Genomic DNA, 24,146 nt, shown 5'->3' with positions numbered 1-24,146 from the left:
CCATTACTTACGCCGAGCTCCTAGCAGCTAATGTACAGGCACGGCTCCTGTGCCCGTGTGATCACCATGACGCAAGTTTACATCAGGTCATGAACCTCTTCTTGACCATGATGTAAAACGTCACAGGTCATGAAGGGTTTAAAGATCATAATTTGTACTAAATGGTACCTGTCTAATAGGGTTCTCTGGTGGCATGTCTTTAAGCTGCTATCGTTATACTGTAAGCTCCTTGGTATGCTGAAGAATTAAGATTTTCCTTCACTGAAAAGAAGATATTTTGTACAGTTGTATGCTTTGAACTTTGTGAGAACAGTTTGGGTGAAGACCCTTTTCCGTTCCAGGACAAAGCACAGTTCATAAGCCATGGTTGGGAGAGCTTGGTGAGGAAGAACATGACTGGTCGCACAGAGCCTTGACATCAACTAGATTGAACACCTTCGGGATAGACTACTTGAGCGGTTATGAGCCAGGCCCTCCAGCCCAACATTAGTGTTAGACCTCACAAATTTTCTTCTGGGTGAATATTGGGGGGGGGGGGTGGTACTCACACAATCAGACTCCACAATCTTGTCAAAAGCATTCCCTGAATAATGAAAGGCATTTCATTTGCAAAGAGGAGAACCAATGCTTATAAATTTGGAACTGGATGTGTACGTATAATATGTCCCGAAACTCGTACGTATGATATGTCACCATACTTGTGTCCATAGTGTAGAAAAAAAAAGCAAGGACAATAGCAAATGTTTGCATTAGATTTTACTGCACCAGAAATAGTCTTAAAATATTTTCATTTAAGTGTGTACAGACATAAATTATCTCTTTCATGAAACAAAATATATATATCAACTTTTCCTATATTTTTCTTTAAAGAATGCAAAATATGCATATATATATATATATATATTTTTTGTAGTACAATTACCATAGAAAATAAGAGCTACATTGGACGACAGGTCAAATCACGCAGGATAACAGTCAGTAGATCTATCTCAGCTAGTGTAACCGCCAACAAAAGATTCTGCTTCTACATTCATTCAGATGAAGTGTCCATTTACAAAAATTAGAGCCTGGCCATTTTATCATGGAGGGGTTGATGGCGGTGTGCCTTTAAGGCTGCTAAGAGCTGCGTGGATTCGGAAATGTAATCTGGATTCCATGGAATAGTCTTTGTAATTGTTTCTGCAAATAACACACACATTGATTAGTAACACTTTCCCATGTTACAAGCACTTAACACTACCAGAAACCAAAACAAACAGTAGTTTAAAAGGTGCTCTCTCAATATTATTAAATAGGTAAAATTGCAAAGTGCTTATAAAAACAAGCAACTTTATCAGTTCTTAACGAAACGGGTCACCAGATTTGTCGTCTATAAGCTGCGGCCACCACCAGTGAGCTCTTATATACAGCATTCTAGAATATGGTATATAAACCCCCAGGCAGATCTGTATAAAAAACTTAAAAAAACAGCTTTTATTATAGTCAACTGCGGGACGGTCTACTCCAATGGGTGTCGCTGATTTCAGTCCATCGCCTCCTCCCACCTTCTTGCGATCACCGTCCTTCTTGCTTTGTGGATGACGTAAAACGCGTCATTCACACACAGTCACTCACTGTACTCCGGCCACTGGCAGTCTTTGACCTTTCCCCGCAACTGCACATTACAGTACTTTTGGTGTGCCCACAGCAGGGCAGAGAGAAGTGCGCATGTACAAGAGCACAATGGCAGACTGTGTGGATGACGTAGGACACGTCATCCACAAGCATGTAACAGCGAAAGAGTATGGTGACCGCAAAAAGAGAGGAAATGCTAAACCAAGACCAGTGTCGCCCATCAGGACCGCCCCACAGGGAAGTATAATAAAAGGTTTTTTTTATATTCTACAGACCGATCTGGGCAATTACATACAGCATTCTAGAATGCTGTATATAAGGGCTCTCAGGTGGTGGTCACAGCTCACAGGGGAAAAATCTGGCGACAGCTTCCCTTTAATACAAATCATCCCCGTCCTCAAGTGCGGAAGGATTTTTAATCCTATCTTTTTCATGCTAGTTGCTCTGCAGTCAAACAAGACAAGGCGCTTGTAATGCGCTGAAGCTGGATGAATTGCAGGAGCTCTGCTTGTAGCAGAGGGAGTGCATAGTTCAGGACACTGAACAACCATGCCACTGGTCCAAATTGTCATCAATTAGGAGCACTATCTTGCGAGAGGCAAGTTGAGACAACCGCAATCCACATTTTTTCTTGGTTGACTAATATTTTTAATATAATAATGTTTGATTCAGATTATACTTGGAAACCGTAACAGGCTACATCAAGATTACTGCTAGTTCACATCAGAAGGGCTGGGAATGCTATCCCGTAACTCAAATAGTAAAGTGTGGCGGCTATAGGATTATGTGAGTAAGCCCTCACATGGCTATTAGAGCACAATTTGTATCAGAGTAAAGTCACAATACATAACACATTATGAAAACAGACAGCCTAGAATTCTTTTATGAGGAATGCACATTTACTAAAATACATGTGGTGCTATTAAAATGCCTGTAAAAAAGTACTCACTTTGCCATCTCAATGAAACGTATGGCTCTGTCTTTGTCTCCTTGCTCTTTGTACAAAAGTCCCAGCTCATAATGAGTAAATGGTAGTAAATAGTGGTCATACTTTAGCCTCTTTTCACTGAAAATGTCAGAAAACAAGAGGAATTGTTATCAAACAACTAAGGATATAAACATGCAAATATACCCTTAAATATAATAACATCTATACATACACTTACACATCTAACCCTCAATAGTGAAAGCGCAACATCAAAAGGAAAAAGTCATGACATTATGAAAATTACACAAACACATTTACACAAACATTTAAACAAACATTTACACAAACACATTTACACACACACACACACACACACACACACACACACACACACACACACACACACACACACACACACACACACACACACACACACACACACACACACACACACACACACACACACACACAGAATTTGTCGTATTTGACTCTATAACTGCTTGCAGAGTGCTGGGGTCTAAGGCCAATTGCTCAATAAACTGCTGAACAGTGTGCAGCTTAGACAGGAGCACACACCTCCTGTCTGAGTAAACACACAAAGCGGGGTACAGATTCAACAGAAAGCTAAAAAAAAAAAACCCCAATTTGTTTAGTTACTCTTTAAAGAATATATGTTCTTTTGCAGTTTCATACATCAAGGTTGCTGACTTTGGTAAAAATCTTTTAGATCTTGGCCCTACCTTTGAATCACCTGGTTGAAACAAAGTTCAGCCTGTAATAATCTACCTAGATGTTTTAAGCAAAGGCCTTTCAGTAACTGGACAAGGCACTGGTCATCTCCAAAGTATTCAGATGGATCTAAAATGGAGACAAAAATAAAAAAAATAAAAAAAATGATGACAGTTATGTAAATACTCATACAAGTCTCTGCTTTGTAGCTATGTTGACTATTCATGGAGTAATAGATGACAAGAGTCAATATAGACACTAACTGGCAAGGTTATATTTTTGGAGGTGACCTACAAAACCTTAATGTCTAAGGCCAGGTTCACATTAGGGCTTCGCCTCCATTCAGCACTCAGGAGGGTGCTATTGTGCCCAGCTGCCAGAAGGGAAGGAGGGTCAAACAACGTATTAAGTTTCAGATTTTCACTTTATTTGCCTCCTTAATATCTTGGGAACGTCTCAGCACCAATTTTCTGGTATTTAGATGGAAGCCCTTCTGGAGTCTTTAGCTGGAGACCAAATATGATGTGAACCCAACCGAATGAAGGAGGCAGGCTGCTCTAAAAAGAGTCTCAAATATACATTTTCATCATTGTTTTGTGTATATTTGATGCAAAATATTCCAAAACCAATAACTAGCGTTTACCTCAGTCCTTTTCAACGTGAACTATGAAGAAAGTATGAGCTGCAACTCAGGACAGGAGGTTTTTCCGGGGTTGTACTTGTGTAGCCATACTATCAGTTTTCTTTTAACCCCTTCAGCCCCCGGGCACTTTCCGTTTTTGCGTTTTTGTTTTTTGCTCCCCTTCTTCCGAGAGGCGTAACTTTTTTATTTTTCCATCAATCTTGCCATATGAGGGCTTGTTTTTTGCGGGACGAGTTGTACTTTTAAATGAAACCATAAGTTTTACCATATAGTGTACTGGAAAACGGCAAAAAAATTCCAAGTGCGGAAAAATTGCAAAAAAAGTGGGATTGTACAATAGTTTTTGGAATATTTTATTCACCGTGTTCACTATATGGTAAAACTGATGTGTGGGTATGATGCCTCAGGTCGGTGCGAGTTTGTAGACACCAAACATGTATAGGTTTACTTGTATCTAAGGGGTTAAAAAAAATTCACAAGCTTGTCCAAAAAACGTGGCGCACGTTTTGCGCCATTTTCCAAAACCCGTAGCGTTCTCATTTTTCGGGATCTATGACTCAGTGATGGCTTATTTTTTGCGTCTCGACCTGACGTTCTTAACGGTACCATTTTTGCGCAGATGCTACGTTTTGATCGCCTGGTATTGCATTTTGCGCAAATTTTGTGGCGACCAAAAAACGTAATTTTGGCGTTTGGAATTTTTTTGCCGCTACGCCGTTTACTGATCAGATTCATTGATTTTATATTTTGATAGATCGGGCATTTCTGAACGTGGCGATACCAAATATGTGTGTATTTTTTATTTTTTTAACCCTTTAATTTTCAATGGGGTGAAAGGGGGGTGATTTGAACTTTTAGGTTTTTTTATTTTTTTTAATTTTTTAAAACTTTTTTTTTTACTTTTTTTTTTTTTATTTTACTAGTCCCCCTAGGGGGCTATTGCGATCAGCAATCCGATCGCTCTGCACTATCTGCAGATCTCAGCTACAGAGCTGAGAACTGCAGATTTGCTGCTTCACTTTCAATGCCGGCAGTATTCCGGCATTGAGGGGAAGTGACTCATGTTAGCTACAGGCATCATCACATGACCCTGTGCTACCATGGCAACCGCCGAAAGTCACGTGATCATGTCACGTGACTTCCGGTGGGGGCGGGGTAAGTCACTGTCATGGCGGCGCCCATATACATATCGCTGCCAAGACTTTGGCAGCGAAATGTAAGGGGTTAATGGCCGCGGGTGGAAGCGATTCCACCCGCGGCTAGCAGGCACACATCAGCTGTTGATAACAGCTGATATGTGCGCCGATCGCCGCCGCCTGCCGGCGGCAGGGGGCGGGGCTTACCGGCACACGATCCATGACGTATCTAGTACGTCATGGGTCGTTAAGGGGTTAAACGCTTACCATGAGCGCAATCCTATTTTCTAGTACCAATGTGTTCCCCAATACAGCTTCCATAATTCATTTGAATTAGTCAACCTAGCAGTAGGTTTCTTGGAGAATTGGAAGACCCCAAAGAAAACCCATACAAATTGGCTGAATCAAAACCAGGGATCCCAGTTTGGCATCTGACCACTTCTATTCCTCCTCATTTATCAACTAGTGACTTGATAGTAGATTTATATTTAGAATCCTCCAGTATATTAGGCTACAGATGGGACTTTGTATTTCTTCTCCATTTTAGAAAATTCATTTAAAACAGAATAATTTGCTAATAAATGATGAAAGTAACTGCACTATTAAAAATAATTTTGACTTTTTCTATTGCATGGAGTATATAGAACAGCGGTCTTATGGTGTAGAATGGGCCTTATGAACTGCAATGCTGGAGAGGTGGTATGTCTAATTGTCCGTATCTTAGGAGGTTTTGGAGAAATGTAATGGACCTTGATAACATGATGTTTCAGCGTGAGATCCTACTGGATCCTATGATTGGTGTTCTGGGATATACGGCTGAATTACTCATATCGGAGGGTCATCAGTTAGCTGTTTTGCGTATTCTGTATCAGGCGCGGAAAAAAATAGCGGCTTATTGGAAAAAAAAAAAAAAAAAAAAAAATCATTAAAAGTCCTTCCATGGCTGAGGTTATTACATCTGTTGTCTGGAAAAATATGTATATCAAAAAAGGAAGGTATATAAGAAGTGGGAGGATATTTGGGCGCCTTAGCTCGATACACCTGATGTAGCTCCAATGTCACTAACAAGGTCAAGGGTGTTATTTTAGGGGCATTAAAGGGCTTAGAGGCAAAAGCCTGATCAATGACTCTCCGTGTAATACACAGGGCTCTGCTGGACCAAGAGGTTATTGTGCTAGTGAATTTTACACCAAGAGAACTAAGCGGATCGGAGGACATATGAATACTTAAAGCGCACCAATCACCAGGATTTTCCTATATAACCTAAAGCCAGTGCTATACTGGCACTATCATGCTGATTCTATACATACCATTAGTTGTCAGCTAGGATGCAGAGGTTTTGAACCACAGGCAAGCAAAGTTTGTAAAATGAGCAGCTTTTTAAATGGCTGCCCACTATATAGAAAAAGACATGGATCGCACATCCTGGGAGCAAAAAAGGCTGACCCCTCTTGCAGTCTCCTGGTGATTAAACTCACCTGTGCCAAATGTGGTGAGTGCAGATCCAAGCAAAAAGCAGAGGGGGATAGAATGTTGTATAACACACTATGAAGAAAAAGACATGGCTCGCACATCCCAAAAAAATTACAATAATCTAAAGCCGCTAGGCAAAAAATTAAATAGAACATGAAGTTCTTTGTTACCATTCTGATCAGACTGTACTAAGCCCACTGCCACTTCACGGTGAACCTCTTGAGTGGGTCCCTAATGTAAACCTTCTAGTGCGGCACTGTGCACTAACCACTTCCGCAGGGACAAAGCGCCATCAAGGCAGGTGACCTGGTGCCTCACAGCACCCATGCTGCAAGGTGAAGCCCCCATGACTCCAGGCTGCACCGCCCCACTGACACTAAACCACCACAACAGCGGCCAGCACACGGTGAGGAGCTGTGCACTCACCTCCCACTGGCTCCCATATGTGAACTGGGAGCAAAAAAAAAAAAAAAAAAGAAAGGCTGACCCCTCTTGCAGTCTCCTGCTGATCTAACTCACCTGTACAAAATGTGGTGAGTGCAGATCCAAGCAAAAAGCAGAGGGGGATAGAATAGTGTATAACACACTATGAAGAAAAAGACATGGCTCGCACATCCCAAAAAAAATACAATGATCTAAAGCCATTAGGCAAAAGATGAAATAGAATGTGAGGTTCTGTGTTTTAAATGACAGCAGCTGCCGATCAGCTGATAGCTGAGGTGGGTATTCATAGTGGTTCCCGCCCCCCTGCCTGTCGTTCCTCCCCCTGTTATTTATGCTAAATCTATTATAAAATCATTTTACTAAGTGGCTAGACGGACCTGTGCTGAGGTCATACCCATTTGACCAGAAGGGGCAGGGCCTCAGCCAACATAGCTGATACCAGGAAGCAACATTATTTTTCTGTTGGCTGAGGCCCCGCCCCTTCTGGTCACATGGGTATGACATTAGCACAGGTCCTTCTAGCACCTTAGTAAAATGATTCTATAATAGAACTAGCATAAATAAAAGATAAAGGGGGGGGGGGTGAGGACGGACAGGCATGGGGGCAGGAATCACTATTAAAATCTTCCCCAGCTATCAGCTGGTGGGCAGCTGCTGCCATTCAAAAAGCTGCTCATTTTACAAACTTTACTTGCTTCTGTTTCAAAACCTATACATCCGAGCTGACAACTAAAGGTATGTATAGAATCAGCATGATCGTGCCAGTATAGCACTGGCTTTAGGTTATATAGGAAAATCCTGGTGACTGGTACGCTTTAAATTCATATAGAAGAACGGAATTTTGTTTACTTACCGTAAATTCCTTTTCTTCTAGCTCTAATTGGGAGACCCAGACAATTGGGTGTATAGGCTATGCCTCCGGAGGCAGCACAAAGTATTACACTCAAAAGTGTTAAGCCCCTCCCCTTCTGCCTATACACCCCCCGTGCTCCCACGGGCTCCTCAGTTTTGGTGCAAAAGCAAGAAGGAGGAAATATAATTACAAACTGGTTTAAAGTAACTTCAATCCGAAGGAACATCGGAGAACTGAAAACATTCAACATGAACAACATGTGTACACAAAAAAACAGGGGCGGGTGCTGGGTCTCCCAATTAGAGCTAGAAGAAAAGGAATTTACGGTAAGTAAACAAAATTCCGTTCTTCTTTTTCGCTCTATTGGGAGACCCAGACAATTGGGACGTCCAAAAGCAGTCCCTGGGTGGGTAAAATAATACCTCGTAAGAGAGCCGTAAAACGGCCCTTTCCTACAGGTGGGCAACCGCCGCCTGAAGGACTCGTCTACCTAGGCTGGCATCCGCCGCAGCATAGGTATGCACCTGATAGTGTTTCGTGAAAGTGTGCAGGCTCGACCAGGTAGCCGCCTGACACACCTGCTGAGCCGTAGCCTGGTGCCTCAAAGCCCAGGACGCGCCCACGGCTCTGGTAGAATGGGCCTTCAAGCCCTGAGGGAACCGGAAGCCCAGCCGAACGGTAAGCTTCGATAATTGGCTCCTTGATCCACCGAGCCAGGGTTGATTTGGAAGCCTGTGACCCTTTACGCTGGCCAGCGACAAGGACAAAGAGTGCATCCGAGCGGCGCAGGGGCGCCGTACGAGAAATGTAGAATCTGAGTGCTCTCACCAGATCTAACAAGTGCAAATCCTAATCACATTGGTGAACTGGATGAGGACAAAAAGAAGGTAAGGAGATATCCTGATTGAGATGAAAGGGGGATACAACCTTAGGGAGAAATTCCGGAACCGGACGTAGAACCACCTTGTCCTGGTGAAACACCAGAAAAGGGGCTTTGCATGACAACGCTGCTAGCTCAGACACTCTCCGAAGAGAGGTGACTGCTACTAGGAAGACCACCTTCTGCGAAAGGCGTGAGAGAGAGATATCTCTCATTGGCTCGAATGGTGGTTTCTGAAGAACCATCAGCACCCTGTTCAGATCCCAGGGTTCTAACGGCCGCTTGTAAGGTGGAACGATGTGACAAACTCCCCGCAGGAACGTGCGTACCTGTGGAAGTCTAGCTAGGCGCTTCTGGAAAAACACCGAGAGCGCAGAAACTTGTCCCTTAAGGGAGCCAAGCGACAAACCCTTTTCCAGTCCAGATTGAAGGAAGGACAGAAAAGTAGGTAATGCAAATGGCCAGGGAGAAAAACCCTGAGCAGAGCACCATGACAGAAAAAATTTCCACGTCCTGTGATAGATCTTGGCGGACGTTGGTTTCCTAGCCTGTCTCATAGTGGCAATGACATCCTGAGATAATCCTGAAGACGCTAGGATCCAGGACTCAATGGCCACGCAGTCAGGTTGAGGGCCGCAGAATTCAGATGGAAAAACGGCCCTTGAGACAGCAAGTCTGTTCGGTCTGGTAGTGCCCACGGTTGGCCGACCGTGAGATGCCACAGATCCGGGTACCACGACCTCCTCGGCCAGTCTGGAGCGACGAGGATGGCGCGGCGGCAGTCGGCCCTGATCTTGCGTAACACTCTGGGCAACAGTGCCAGCGGAGGAAACACATACGGGAGCTGAAACTGCGACCAATCCTGAACTAAGGCGTCTGCCGCCAGAGCTCTGGGGTCTTGAGACCGTGCCATGAACATTGGTACCTTGTTGTTGTGCCGGGACGCCATGAGGTCGACGTCCGGCACCCCCCAGCGGCAACAGATCTCCTGAAACACGTCCGGGTGAAGGGACCATTCCCCTGCGTCCATGCCCTGGCGACTGAGATAATCTGCTTCCCAGTTTTCCACGCCTGGGATGTGAACTGCGGATATGGTGGAGGACGTGGCTTCCACCCACATCAAGATCCGCCGGACTTCCTGGAAGGCTTGACGACTGCGTGTGCCGCCTTGGTGATTGATGTATGCCACCGCTGTGGAATTGTCTGACTGAATTCGGATCTGCTTGCCTGCCAGCCACTGCTGGAACGCTTTCAGGGCAAGATACACTGCCCGAATTTCCAGAACATTGATCTGAAGCGAGGACTCTTGCCGGGTCCACGTACCCTGAGTCCTGTGGTGGAGAAAAACCGCTCCCCATCCTGACAGACTCGCGTCTGTCGTAACTACTTCCCAGGATGGGGGAAGGAAGGATTTCCCCTTCGATAATGAAGTGGGAAGAAGCCACCACCGAAGGGAGGCTTTGGTCGCCTGAGAGAGGGAGACGTTCCTGTCGAGGGACGTCGGCTTCCTGTCCCATTTGCGTAGGATGTCCCATTGAAGGGGACGCAGGTGAAACTGCGCGAAAGGAACTGCCTCCATTGCTGCCACCATCTTCCCCAAGAAGTGCATGAGGCGCCTCAAGGGGTGTGACTGGCCTTGAATGAGAGACTGTACCCCTTTCTGTAGTGACTGCTGTTTGATCAGCGGAAGATTCACTATCGCTGAGAGGGTATGAAACTCCATGCCAAGGTACGTCAGCGATTGGGCCGGTGTCAGATTTGACTTTGGAAAATTGATGATCCACCCGAAACTCTGGAGAGTCTCCAGGGTAACGTCGGGGCTGTGTTGGCATGCCTCTTGAGAGGGTGCCTTGATCAACAGATCGTCCAAGTACGGGATCACAGAATGACCCTGAGAATGGAGGACCGCTACTACAGTAGCCATAACCTTGGTGAAAACCCGTGGGGCTGTTGCCAGGCCGAATGGTAGTGCCACGAACTGCAGGTGTTCGTTTTCCATGGCGAAGCGCAAGAAGCGTTGGTGCTCTGGGGCAATCGGAACGTGGAGATAAGCATCCTTGATATCGATCGATGCAAGGAAATCTCCCTGGGACATTGAGGCGATGACGGAACGGAGGGATTCCATCCGGAACCGCCTGGTCTTTACGTGTTTGTTGAGAAGTTTCAGGTCCAGGACAGGACGGAAGGACCCGTCCTTCTTTGGGACCACAAACAAGTTGGAGTAAAAACCGTGGCCCTGTTGCTGAAGAGGAACAGGGACCACCACTCCTTCTGCCTTCAGGGTGCCCAGCGCCTGCCGAAGAGCCTCGGCTCGCTCGGGAGGCGGAGAGGACCGGAAGAATCGAGTCGGGGGACGAGAGATGAACTCTATCTTGTAACCGTGAGACAGAATGTCTCTCACCCAGCGGTCTTTTATTTGTGGCAGCCAGGTGTCGCAAAAGCGGGAGAGCCTGCCACCGACCGAGGATGCTACTAGAGGAGGTAGAAAGTCATGAGGCAGCCGCTTTGTTAGCGGTACTCCCAATGGCCTTTTTAGGACGTGACTTAGACCGCCATGCATCAGAGTTCCTTTGTTCTTTCTGAGACCTCTTGGACGAGGAGAATTGGGACCTGCCCGCGCCCCGAAAGGACCGAAACCTCGACTGCCCTCTCCTCTGTTGGGAGAGGTTCTGCTTGGGCTGGGGTAAGGATGTATCCTTTCCTTTGGATTGTTTGATGATTTCATCCAGGCGCTCGCCAAAGAGCCTGTCGCCAGAAATTGGCAAACCGGTTAAACGCTTTTTGGAAGCGGAATCTGCCTTCCACTCCCGTAGCCACAAGGCCCTGCGGACTACTACCGAATTGGCGGTCGCAACTGCCGTACGGCTCACAGAGTCCAGGACAGCATTCATAGCGTAAGACGCAATTGCCGAGGTCTGGGAGGTAATGGAAGCCACTTGTGGCGCGGCCGCTTCAATTTTCGCTTGACCTGCTGATATAGCTTGTAGCGCCCATACGGCTGCGAATGCTGGGGCAAAAGAAGCTCCGATAGCTTCATAGATGGATTTCATCCAGAGCTCCATCTGCCTGTCAGTGGCATCTTTAAGCGAGGCCCCATCTTCCACTGCAAGTATGGATCTAGCCGCCAGTCTGGAGATTGGAGGATCCACTTTGGGACATTGAATCCAACCTTTAACCACTTCCGGGGGAAAAGGATAACGTGTATCCTTAAGGCGCTTAGAGAAACGCTTATCCGGACAAGCATGGTGATTCTGGATTGCCTCTCTGAAATCAGAGTGGTCTAGAAACATACTCTGTGTACGCTTGGGGAACCTGAAGCGAAATTTCTCCTGCTGAGAATCTGACTCCTCCGCCGGAGGGGCTGAGGGAAGAATATCCAGCAACTGATGAATGGATGCAATAAGATCATTCACTATGGCGTCCCCGTCTGGAGAATTAAGATTGAGAGCACTCCCAGGATCAGAATCCTGATCAGCTGTCTCCGCATCATCAACCAGAGAATCCCCCCGCTGAGACCCTAAACAATATGATGTCGAGGGAAATTCTAAGCGGGCCCGCTTAGACGATCTGGGGCTAGGTTCTAAGTCCGAACCCTCCGTCTGGGATGTATGAGATACCCCGTGAGGACATTGTTGGTCCAACTGAGGGGGGTCAGGGAACAATGATTCAACAGAGTCCCTTTGCTGAGATACCGGTCTGGACTGCAAGGCTTCTAGTATCTTAGCCATAGTCTCAGAGAGTTGATCCTTAAAGGCTGCAAACTCAGTCCCCGTCACCTGGACATTGTCAACAGGTGGCTCCCCCTGGGCCCCTCTTAGCAGAGGATCCGGCTGAGGAAGTGTCACAGGGGTCGAACACTGTACACAATGAGGGTCAGTGGAACCTGCCGGTAGCTGGGTCTTACATGCGGCGCAGGCAACATAATAAGCCTGTGTTTTGGCACCCCTGCCTTTTGTGGGCGCCATGCTATAGTTTTCCCTGAGTAACACAATAGGGTATATAGCCAGAAAGAACTGTGCTCATACAGTGTAAATTATATACAGTACACAAATAATGTACCAATACAATACAGCACCATGGGGCTAGCACCACATGTGCTGCTTACCAGCCGCCTAAGCGGTTGTGAGGCCACCAGAGACCGTGTCTGGGTCTCCCATGAATATGTCCCTCTCTGCAGCGTCGGTGGAGCTGACAGGAATGGCTGCGGCGTCCTGACGAGCTGAGGAAGCTGTGGGCGTGGCCTGGAAAGAGCGCGAAACGGGCGCTCACACTGTGCACAGTGAGGGGAGTGGAGCATGTAAATCATACTCCAGCCCTCATTGCTGCTCGCTCCGTGCGGCGTCCTGCCCTTCCCCTGCCTGTCAGGGCTGAGGGCGGGAGAGAAAAAGGGAAACTAGGCCGCAATGAAGCCGGGGACTGTAGTAATAAATGCGGCCGCCGTAAAAGCGCGGTCGCGTGAAAGTCCCCGGCGAACTACAAGTCCCAGCCACGCCGCAGTGTCCCGTGGCAACGGCGGTCAGTGCGGTAGCCCTTACATATAAACACACTCAGCGACGCTGAGTGTGTAATGGCACATATAGACCCGGTCAGCGCCGCGGTCCCCGGTGCACTAGCACACCCAGCAAAGCTGAGGTGATGCTGTGCGCGGTCCCCATAGGGATACAGAGTACCTTTAAGATGCAGGGCCATGTCCCTGAACGGTATCGGCTCCTATCCATCAGGCTCCACAGGAGTTGTGGATGAAGCCCGGTCTCAGTGCCTGGAGACCGATAAGATCCCACTTCACCCAGAGCCCTAAGGGGGATGGGGAAGGAAAACAGCATGTGGGCTCCAGCCTCCGTACCCGCAATGGATACCTCAACCTTAACAACACCGCCGACAAAAGTGGGGTGAGAAGGGAGCATGCTGGGGGCCCTATATGGCCCACTTTTCATCCATCCGACCTAGTCAGCAGCTGCTGCTGACTAATCTGTGGAGCTGTGCTTGCATGTCTGCCTCCTTCGCACAAAGCAAAAAACTGAGGAGCCCGTGGGAGCACGGGGGGTGTATAGGCAGAAGGGGAGGGGCTTAACACTTTTGAGTGTAATACTTTGTGCTGCCTCCGGAGGCATAGCCTATACACCCAATTGTCTGGGTCTCCCAATAGAGCGAAAAAGAAATATACATGTGGTATTGGTCCTCTGGGCATATACTTTTTCTCAAATGGTGTCTCAGACTGTAAGATCTTGGAATGTATTAGATATTGTTATTTTTACGCTTTGACTAGGAGAATGTATTTTGACTTTGCTTTTTAGGGTCATATTAGGGACAGGGAGGGGGTGGGAAAGGGATAACTTTTGTATGAATAAATGTTTATTGTATTTTGTTGAAAAGTTAACAAAAAGGTTATCTGCTAAAAAAAAAAAAAAAATATATAATTTTGACTATAAGCATACAATGCAATACAATTTTTCTTTATATAAAGTTGAACACTCACTTTTTTCATTCTGCAAAGCACTTTCTGCCTTTTCGATAGTAACCAGCAGACTTTCCGTGAGATCAGATCGTCTCCCTACTATCGTGAAGCCATTCCACACATACATCATTTCCTGAAACGCAGAATGATGGAGAAAAAAAATTGTCAAAAGGCACATTAAACTGGTGAGGTCAACATGACATGTCATTAAACCTTCCAATCTGTAATTGCCACAATTTACTACATTTATTATGTAAAGATCTCTAAATCAATTATGGTTGTCTATCAGTGGAAAACATTAACCCAGAATGATTAACTACCTAGAATTCAGAACTGCCGATACCGAGATTAACAGACGTGATACGGAGTATGTGGTGTAATCTAGGATACACTATAATAAATATATAATCTTATGCAGTAGCAGTAAAATGAGTGGATATTGGAATATGTGCTGTTGGTCTCCAATCTGTTGTTTCAAATATCAGACCTTGGATCCACATCCTTAAAAAAAAAAAAAAAAAAAACAAAAAACACAAACACATTAACCATTTTTATTTTCTCTAATATGTGTATATATGTATGTATTGTATGTATGTAGTCAATGCATTTCTATACTCGCCTACTGTCACTCTTCACTAGCTTGATCACTGGGCGAATCAGAAGGCTCTTCTATACATAAGACTATGTTCAGAAGTGTATTTTTAAGGTTTTTCTTAATGCAAATTAAAAGCTGCTTTTTACAGTACCAGCAACAACCATGAGATTTCAGAAATCTTCTGCACATGATTGTTTTTCCCAAAGAGATTGGAAAACTGATGAATTTTGAAAACAGCAGCATGGCAATTCTTTTGCATTTTTGCAGCGTTTTTTTCCATCATAGAAAACAATGAAGAAGTGCACAAACGCAACCATACATTTTTTGGTGAATAAAAAAACTTTACGGAACATGTTCTGTAGACAAATGGTACATAATCTGCGACAAAAAATAAGAGCAAAACACACACCCAAAAAAAAAGTATCAACATGGCCCAAGTCTCTGGAGCCTCATTCAGACACTCTATAGGCTAACATTATAAAAGCCACTTCCAGGTCATGCGAGTGCAGCATGATCAGTCGAGTCTGCAGAGGGGTGACATCACTGAGAAAAGGAGCAGAATGACGCTGGACACCGGAAAAAACAGATGTGGTGAGTATATTAAAGGGGTTGTCCACTACTTTGACAACCCTTTCTCATTCCCCTTGTTCGCCCCTGTAAAAAATAAAATAAAACCAAACTCACCTTGGGTGCGGTTGCAGGGATGTCTGAAGCCACATTCCTTGGGGCCCACGTGACCAATCAGCGCCGGCTTCCTTCTTCCCACCTTTGGACATTTGAGCAGGATGCTCAAATGTGCAAAAGTAGGAGGAAAGACTAGGGGCGCTGATTGGTCACAGGGCCCGCTTGTCATAATGTCACATGGGCCCTGTGAACGCAACTTCAGACATCGCTGGAACAAAAGGAGACTATTGGTTTATTTATTTCTATGGGGTGAACAAGGGGAATGAATAAGGGTTCTCAAGTAAGAAGTTAATTGGCACACCACTCAGAATACTGCCAGCAGACATCTCTAGTGGCCGATTATCTCTTAAAAACAAAAGAATCAGCATCCTGAATTCTGATCTTCCTTCAGATTATCCTATCGGCTGAACCTTTTGACATTGGTGGATTCAGCCAACATTAGTTTAGTGTGTATGATGAGGTCTAAAGTGAATCGGTAACTGATTTCATTGCCGTTCTGCATGTAGTACATTAATGTACACTCTGGAATGTGCCGATACCCATAGACTACTCACAGGATACCTTTGTTTGAGTTTTCCCTAATATTGGTGTAGGCACAAACTTCCAAAAATGTTCTTATAACAACTGTTCTCATTACAACACAGCAACATTGATTAATTCAATTTAAGCCAAAAACCTTTAGCCTTGTTATTTTCTTCTTTTACCATTGCAAGCCCCAAGTTCACTGATATTCTACCAATTTATTTGTACATTAAACCTTTACCAACTTCTGCTCTGCATGTATGGTGGCAGTCAGGAGCAGGTGTATGAAACACTCCACAAAAGGGTGACAGCCTGGATTTGCCTCCAACACCAGCATGGAGGTTCGTGACTATATGCACCCATCGGCTGTGATCACATTGCCAGGGGGTTGCTATGAAAGTCAGGGGTCTGTTGAAGACCTCCGTGCTTGTCATCATAGATTTTGTATGAAACCCAGCCTGTGGCCAGGTTGGGTTTAAAAGAAGACAGTGACTTACTATTGCATTGCTATACATGGTAAAATAAAACAGAAAAAACAAAAAAATAAATAAATAAATACATACATACACAGATATCAATAAATAATATTCATATCACCCCCATTAAATCTGATGTTTAAAAAAAAAAAAAATATTACATTGCACTCGCACTTTTGTTACTTAATAAGGTGGTGTTCATATGCAAGGTTTTCCTCAGCTCTAATCAGGCTGAGGAAAAAAATTGTAGCATGCGGTGTATGGCTGCGCATGTCTGCTGTGACTCGCTAATCCAATTTAGTGGGGGAGAGGAAAAATTAAAAAAAAAAAAAATCAGATGGCATACAGACCATCTGTATGCTGTTGAGTTTTGTTTTTTTTCTTGCATGCAGTAAAAAGAAAAAAAAAACAACAGAGAAATAGATAGAAACAAATTAGATAGATTGATAGATAGATATCCTTCAGATATATAATTTCCTAAACCCTCTAAATATTGTAAACTTGCACTCTTTAGTGCCTTTCATGTGGAACAAAATGGCTTTATTAACCTAATAAATAATTTAAAAAAAAAAAAAAAAAAAAAACACATGGGGTCCTCCCCTGTTTTTGATAACCAGCAGACAACAGTTGATATCATCAGGGTGGAAAGGTCCATGGTTATTTGGCCCTTCCCAGCCTATGAACACCAGACATCAGTTGCCCCAGAAGTGCTGCATTACATTAGATGTGCCAATTCTGGCACTTCATCTCAACTCTTTTCAATTGCCCTGGTACGTTGGGAATGGCAATCAGGATAACAGTAGCTGCGGTCGATGTCAACCGTGTTGTGTCAGCTGGCATAAAGTTATAACACTTAACCTTTCAGACATTAAAACTGCAACTTGTCCCGGAAATGTAAAAAAAAACAAAAAACCCACTTGTAATGAAGCTGCATTTCTGGTGCATTTTTTATGCGTTTTTTCAGTAGAAGCAAGCCAAAAATGCAAGAACACAACAAATCTGAATTCTCATAGACTTTGCTGGGAAGTCAAAAGTGAGAACTTTCTGACAAAAATGCACCAAAAAAACGCAACAAAAACTGCAGCGTGTGCATGTAGCCTACGGAGTAGTTGGATGCTTGCACAGGCTTGACTCATGTACCAAGTATAATGAAAGTCAATGGGGAACTCGAGCATTTACCATTACCCAGATTGCCAACACACCAGGGCAAATCAGAACAAGCAGAGGAGAAGCGGTAGAATTGACTCATGTAATATGATGCACCACTGCTGGGGCAGCTGATGGCTGCTATTTTTTTTTTAATTGTGTATTAGGTTAATAAAGTCCTAAACACGCCACATGAAAGGCACTAATGGGTTAACGGTTATAATCTGTAGGGGGAGGGTTGGGAAATTGTATACCTGCAGGGTATCTATTCTAGCTATATATATCTATATAGGATTGCTTTATTTATGATAACTAGCTTTAATGTACATAGATTATAGAAGTAAAATTATATTAAAGACACATTGCATACGGATGGAATACACATGACATACGGATGCTTGACAAGAAAAAAAAAAAAAAAAAGAAGAGCACACTCTTACGACATACGCATTACTCACCAACTTTTTGAGCCGAGAATCTGTGCGATTATATATACACGCAGATGTGAGCAAACTCTTAGTAGAAGGGCCGAAAATAAACAAATGGAAAGAAGGGGTTAATGTACCAGGCTTACCAAAGCGGGAAGGGTCAGTTTCACTGGGTTTGCTGCTGAATATCTTCGAGACTTCCGAACAGCAAATTTTTCTGTCGGTATCGATTTTCCAGCAATTCGTTGTTTCAAACCTTCTACTTGCCTGAAATAAAAAGGATTCTTTTGAAAGATGTCAGCACAAAGTCGATAGCAATAGTGTTGTAGGGTGTATGAATTTCCAGGTCGGTGAAAATGATACAATACATAAAAGATTTGGTGTAGCACCATAGAAATGTTCGGCATACTATAAGCCAAAAACTAGGACTTACATGGCAAAAGTGTTGGGAAGTCTAAAATATGTATTAAAATCAAAGTTTCTCATTTCTCCAGTGACAGTCATGGTTTCTGGTGTGGTGTAAGCTATTGGAGCGAATTTGTACAGAATTCATGTGTGTAATGACAGATGAGTAAAAATCAATGTATTAATTATTTTCACGCTATGCAGGCTACATGTAAAATTTTTAGTATAGCTACAGAACCCCTTTAAAAAGAACCTGATATATGATGCCTGATCCACAAACAGCATGAATCAGACCACAGCTGTAGGAGTTCAGAAATATAGGTTTAACTCAAACGCTGCAGTGTTTCAGAGAAAAACATAGTGCAAGAGCCACAGGGGACAGAGTCATACGGGACACACACACACACACACATATATACTATATATCTTTCTACACACACACACACACACACACACACACGACTCCATGGATTAAGGGGCACTCTTCTACCACCAAAGCAGGTGGAATTGTACATTATGTGAGCTATTTGACTGCAAAAGGCCCATAGATTATTCTTACACAGGGACCCTCTATCAGTGTCCGCTCCTGTTCGCAATGTTGGATGTATCATACCTCACTTTTCAGACTCTCATATTGAGCTGGTACATGAGTCTTTATAAACACTACCTCAATTGTCTTTGAAAACAGCACTTACAGTATCAACAGGATAGGTAAAGTCAGAATGGTAAGAAATGCCAATAGGCATTCCCCTTGTTTGCTCCCATAAAAATTAATACCCCTATAGACCCAGCTGGTGCCGATGCTATTCCAGCCATGTGTGAAGGTGCATTCCCGGTGATCATGGACGTTGTTATGACACGTGGGCCCTGCAACCAATCAGCGCTGGTTCCCTGCCTTCGGACAATTGAGCAGGAAATCAGCACAGCGCTTACATTCTGCTCAAATGTCTGAAGGTGGGAGAAGGAAGCCAGCACTGATTGGTCACGGAGCTTGCTCATCATAACGATTTCATGTGGACCCCTGCAACGCAGCTTCAGACGTTGCTGAAACCGCGGCAGCAGCGGACGTGATTATAGGCTTATTTTTAAATGCGTCGAAAAAAGGGGAATGAGAAGAGGTTGTCTAAGTAGTGGACATACTCTTTAATGTGCATTTAGATGGATAAATCAAGGCCCAGCTACAATTAACTATATAAAACTGGATCTGTTTACACTTACCAATGAACACCAATGAAAACAAAACTATACTTAACCCAAATGTCCTCGCCCCATAAAGGACCATGGCAGCGCAACCGCAAATTACACAAGGCTATGGATATCAATTCATTTTATGCCAAAAAGTAAAAAATCTGATCACTGATTAACGAGTGTTTTCTCATTCGTAGGGGATCACTTATTAGGTTCACGTAGCTAACTATATACAGTAACTCACCTAAAGCTAGGATGCATATTATATACACACACACACACACACACATATATATAATATATATATCAGTGCCTACAAGTAGTATTCAACCCCCTGCAGATTTAGCAGGTTTACACATTCGGAATTAACTTGGCATTGTGACATTTGGACTGTAGATCAGCCTGGAAGTGTGAAATGCACTGCAGCAAAAAAGAATGTTATTTCTTTTTTTATTTGTTTTTTAAATTGTGAAAAGTTTATTCAGAGGATCATTTATTATTCAACCCCTCAAACCACCAGAATTCTGTTTGGTTCCCCTAAAGTATTAAGAAGTATTTCAGGCACAAAGAACAATGAGCTTCACATGTTTGGATTAATTATCTCTTTTTCCAGCCTTTTCTGACTAATTAAGACCCTCCCCAATTTTGTGAACAGCACTCATACTTGGTCAACATGGGAAAGAAAGGAGCATTCCAAGGCCATCAGAGACAAGATCGTGGAGGGTCGCAAGGCTGGCAAGGGGTACAAAACCCTTTCCAAGGAGTTGGGCCTACCTGTCTCCACTGTTGGGAGCATCATCCGGAAGTGGAAGGCTTATGGAACTACTGTTAGCCTTCCACGGCCTGGACAGCCTTTGAAAGTTTCCACCCGTGCCGAGGCCAGGCTTGTCCGAAGAGTCAAGGCTAACCCAAGGACAACAAGGAAGGAGCTCCGGGAAGATCTCATGGCAGTGGGGACATTGGTTTCAGTCAATACCATAAGTAACGTACTCCACCGCAATGGTCTCCGTTCCAGACGAGCCCGTAAGGTACCTTTACTTTCAAAGCGTCATGTCAAGGCTCGTCTACAGTTTGCTCATGATCACTTGGAGGACTCTGAGACAGACTGGTTCAAGGTTCTCTGGTCTGATGAGACCAAGATCGAGATCTTTGGTGCCAACCACACACGTGACGTTTGGAGACTGGATGGCACTGCATACGACCCCAAGAATACCATCCCTACAGTCAAGCATGGTGGTGGCAGCATTATGCTGTGGGGCTGTATCTCAGCCAAGGGGCCTGGCCATCTGGTCCGCATCCATGGGAAGATGGATAGCACGGCCTACCTGGAGATTTTGGCCAAGAACCTCCGCTCCTCCATGAAGGATCTTAAGATGGGTCGTAATTTCATCTTCCAACAATACAACGACCCAAAGCACACAGCCAAGAAAACCAAGGCATGGTTCAAGAGGGAAAAAAATCAAGGTGTTACAGTGGCCTAGTCAGTCTCCTGACCTTAACCCAATTGAAAACTTGTGGAAGGAGCTCAAGATTAACCCCTTCACCCCCGGCCACTAAAACACCCTAATGACCGGGCCATTTTTTGCAATTCTGACCAGTGTCACTTTGAAAGGTTATAACTCTGGAACGCTTCAACGGATCCTGGCGATTCTGACATTGTTTTTTCGTGACATATTGTACTTCATGTCAGTGGTAAATTTAGGCCGATACTTTTTGCGTTTATTTGTGAAAATTTAGGAAATTGTGCGAAAATTTGGAAAATTTCGCAATTTTCAAACTTTGAAAATTTATGCCCATAAATCTGAGAAATATGTCACACAAAATAGTTACTAAATAACATTTCCCACTTGTCAACTTTACATCAGCGCAATTTTCGAAAGAAATTTTTTTTTCGTTAGGAAGTTAGAAGGGGTCAAAGTTCATCAGCAATTTCTAATTTTTCCAACAAAATTTACAAAATATTTTTTTTAGGGACCACATCACATTTGAAGTGACTTTGAGAGGCCTAGGTGACAGAAAATACCCAAAAGTGACCCCATTCTAAAAACTGCACCCCTCACACTGCTCAAAACCACATCCAAGAAGTTTATTAACCCTTTAGGTGCGTCACAGGTACCAAAGCAATGTGGAAGGAAAAAATGAAAATTTAACTTTTTAAAACACAAAAATGTTACTTTAGCCATAAAATTTTCATTTTTACAAGGGAGAAAAGAGAAAGTGCACCCTACAATTTATTGTGCATTTTCTCCTGAGTACGCTGATACCCCATATGGGGTAAAAATCAATTGTTTGGGTGCACGGCAGAGGTCGAAAGGCAAGGAGCGCCATTTGAATTTTTGAACACAAAATTAGCTGCACTCATTAGCGGACGTCATGTCGGGTTTGAAGACCCCCTGAGGTGCCTAAACAATGGAGCTCCCCCACAAGTGACCCCATTTTGGAAACTAGAGCCCTCAAATATTTTTTCTAGATGTTTGATGAGCACTTTGAACACCTGGGGGCTTCACAGAAGTTTATAACGTTGAGCCGTGAAAAGAAAAAAAAAATTTTTTACCACAAAACTGTTGCTTCAACTAGGTAGCTTTTTTTTCACAAGGGTATCGGGAAAAAACTGCAACATAAAATGTATTGTCCATTTTCTCCTGAGTACGCAGATACCTCACATGTGGTGGAAAGTAATTGTTGGGCGCATGGCGGGGCTCAGAAGAGAAGGGCACCATTTGACAGCAAAATTGATTGGAATCATTAGCGGACGCCTTGTCACGTTTTTAGACCCCCCCCCCCATGGTGCCTAAACAGTGGAGTTCCCCCACAAATTACCCCATTTTGGAACTAGACCCGTCAAGGAATTTATCTAGATGTTTAGTGAGCCCCTTGTACCCCCAGGGGCTCCACTGAAAGTTGATAACGTTGAACCGTGAAAATTATTTTTTTAAAAATTTTTTTTTTTTAAATTTTTGCAGCAACAAGGTAGCTTTTTTTTTTTCTTTTTACAACGGTATCAGGAAAAAATGCACCATAAAACGTATTGTGCAATTTTTCCCGAGTACGCAGATACCTCACATGTGGTGGAAATCAATTGTTTGGGCGCATGGCGGGGCTCAGAAGACAAGGAACGCCATTTGACTTCTCAAACGCACAGACGCAGTGCACTGATCGGCCGCTGCAGGAGGCACGGTCGGATGAGATACAAAAAGCGCTGGGGATACGGAAAAAAAAAAAAAAAAAAAAAAAGTCACGCCAAAAATTGAGCAGGGATGTTGATCCGCGCTCAGCGGGACGCACGGACAGATGCGATACTTTTTTTTTCCGTATCCCCGACGCTTTTTGTATTGCATCTGTCCGTGCGTCCCGCCGAGCGCTGATCAGGGATGCACATAACGGATCGGCATCCCTGCTAAATTTTTGGCGTGACTTTTTTTTCCGTATCCCCGATGCTTTTTGTCACGCCAAAAATTGAGCAGGGATGCCGATCCGTTATGTGCATCCCTGATCAGCGCTCGGCGGGACGCACGGACTGATGCGATACAAAAAGCGTCGGGAATACGGGAAAAAAAGTCCCGCCGAAAACTGACCACGGATGCAGATACGGATGCGGGACGCACGGACGGATGAGGTGTAAAAATAGAAAGGGGATAGAGGAAAAAAAAAAAAAAAATATACTCACAGTACCCAGAGGATTAGCAGGAGGAACAGAAGGCAAGGAACAGCTTTACAGCAGCAGCCAGCAGGCAGGAAGTTGGACAGCTCAGCAGAAGACCCAGGAGGAAGGACCCAGCGATGGAGGCAGATGTGATCAGCCGGTGAAGACAGGTAAGAGGACGTCGGGGGGACAGCAGAGGGGGAGGGGGACAGCAGAGGGGGAGGGGGACAGCAGAGGGGGAGGGGGACAGCAGAGGGGGAGGGGGACAGCAGAGGGGGAGGGGGACAGCAGAGGGGGAGGGGGACAGCAGAGGGGGAGGGGGACAGCAGAGGGGGAGGGGGACAGCAGAGGGGGAGGGGGACAGCAGAGGGGGAGGGGGACAGCAGAGGGGGAGGGGGACAGCAGAGGGGGAGGGGGACAGCAGAGGGGGAGGGGGACAGCAGAGGGGGAGGGGGACAGCAGAGGGGGAGGGGGACAGCAGAGGGGGAGGGGGACAGCAGAGGGGGACGGGGAGACAGCAGAGGGGGACGGGGAGACAGCAGAGGGGGACGGGGAGACAGCAGAGGGGGACGGGGAGACAGCAGAGGGGGACGGGGAGACAGCAGAGGGGGACGGGGAGACAGCAGAGGGGGACGGGGAGACAGCAGAGGGGGACGGGGAGACAGCAGAGGGGGACGGGGAGACAGCAGAGGGGGACGGGGAGACAGCAGAGGGGGACGGGGAGACAGCAGAGGGGGACGGGGAGACAGCAGAGGGGGACGGGGAGACAGCAGAGGGGGACGGGGAGACAGCAGAGGGGGACGGGGAGACAGCAGAGGGGGACGGGGAGACAGCAGAGGGGGACGGGGAGACAGCAGAGGGGGACGGGGAGACAGCAGAGGGGGACGGGGACAGCAGAGGGGGA

The 24,146-nt window shown here is 45.1% G+C and overlaps 1 protein-coding gene across 3 annotated transcripts in view; it reads right to left on the bottom strand.

Moving 5' to 3' along the window:
* Positions 1 to 739: 739 nt before the first annotated feature.
* Positions 740 to 24,146, bottom strand: part of TTC39B (tetratricopeptide repeat domain 39B) — a 143,451-nt gene continuing 120,044 nt past the window's right edge. For all 3 annotated transcript variants that reach the window (XM_075316945.1, XM_075316946.1, XM_075316947.1), the window contains 5 exons: positions 18,153 to 18,273; positions 14,177 to 14,288; positions 3,283 to 3,400; positions 2,564 to 2,680; positions 740 to 1,179 (listed from right to left, as the gene is read on the bottom strand). In XM_075316945.1, coding sequence (XP_075173060.1) covers positions 1,080 to 1,179; positions 2,564 to 2,680; positions 3,283 to 3,400; positions 14,177 to 14,288; positions 18,153 to 18,273 — 568 coding nt within the window. In that variant the 3' untranslated portion in view covers positions 740 to 1,079. The remainder of the gene's footprint in view (positions 1,180 to 2,563; positions 2,681 to 3,282; positions 3,401 to 14,176; positions 14,289 to 18,152; positions 18,274 to 24,146) is intronic.

Source organism: Anomaloglossus baeobatrachus, chromosome 1, assembly GCF_048569485.1.
Source record: "Anomaloglossus baeobatrachus isolate aAnoBae1 chromosome 1, aAnoBae1.hap1, whole genome shotgun sequence".
NCBI lineage: Eukaryota > Metazoa > Chordata > Amphibia > Anura > Aromobatidae > Anomaloglossus > Anomaloglossus baeobatrachus.
The sequence above is the reverse complement of the archived record's forward strand: the minus strand, read 5'-3'. Positions and strand labels throughout refer to the sequence as shown.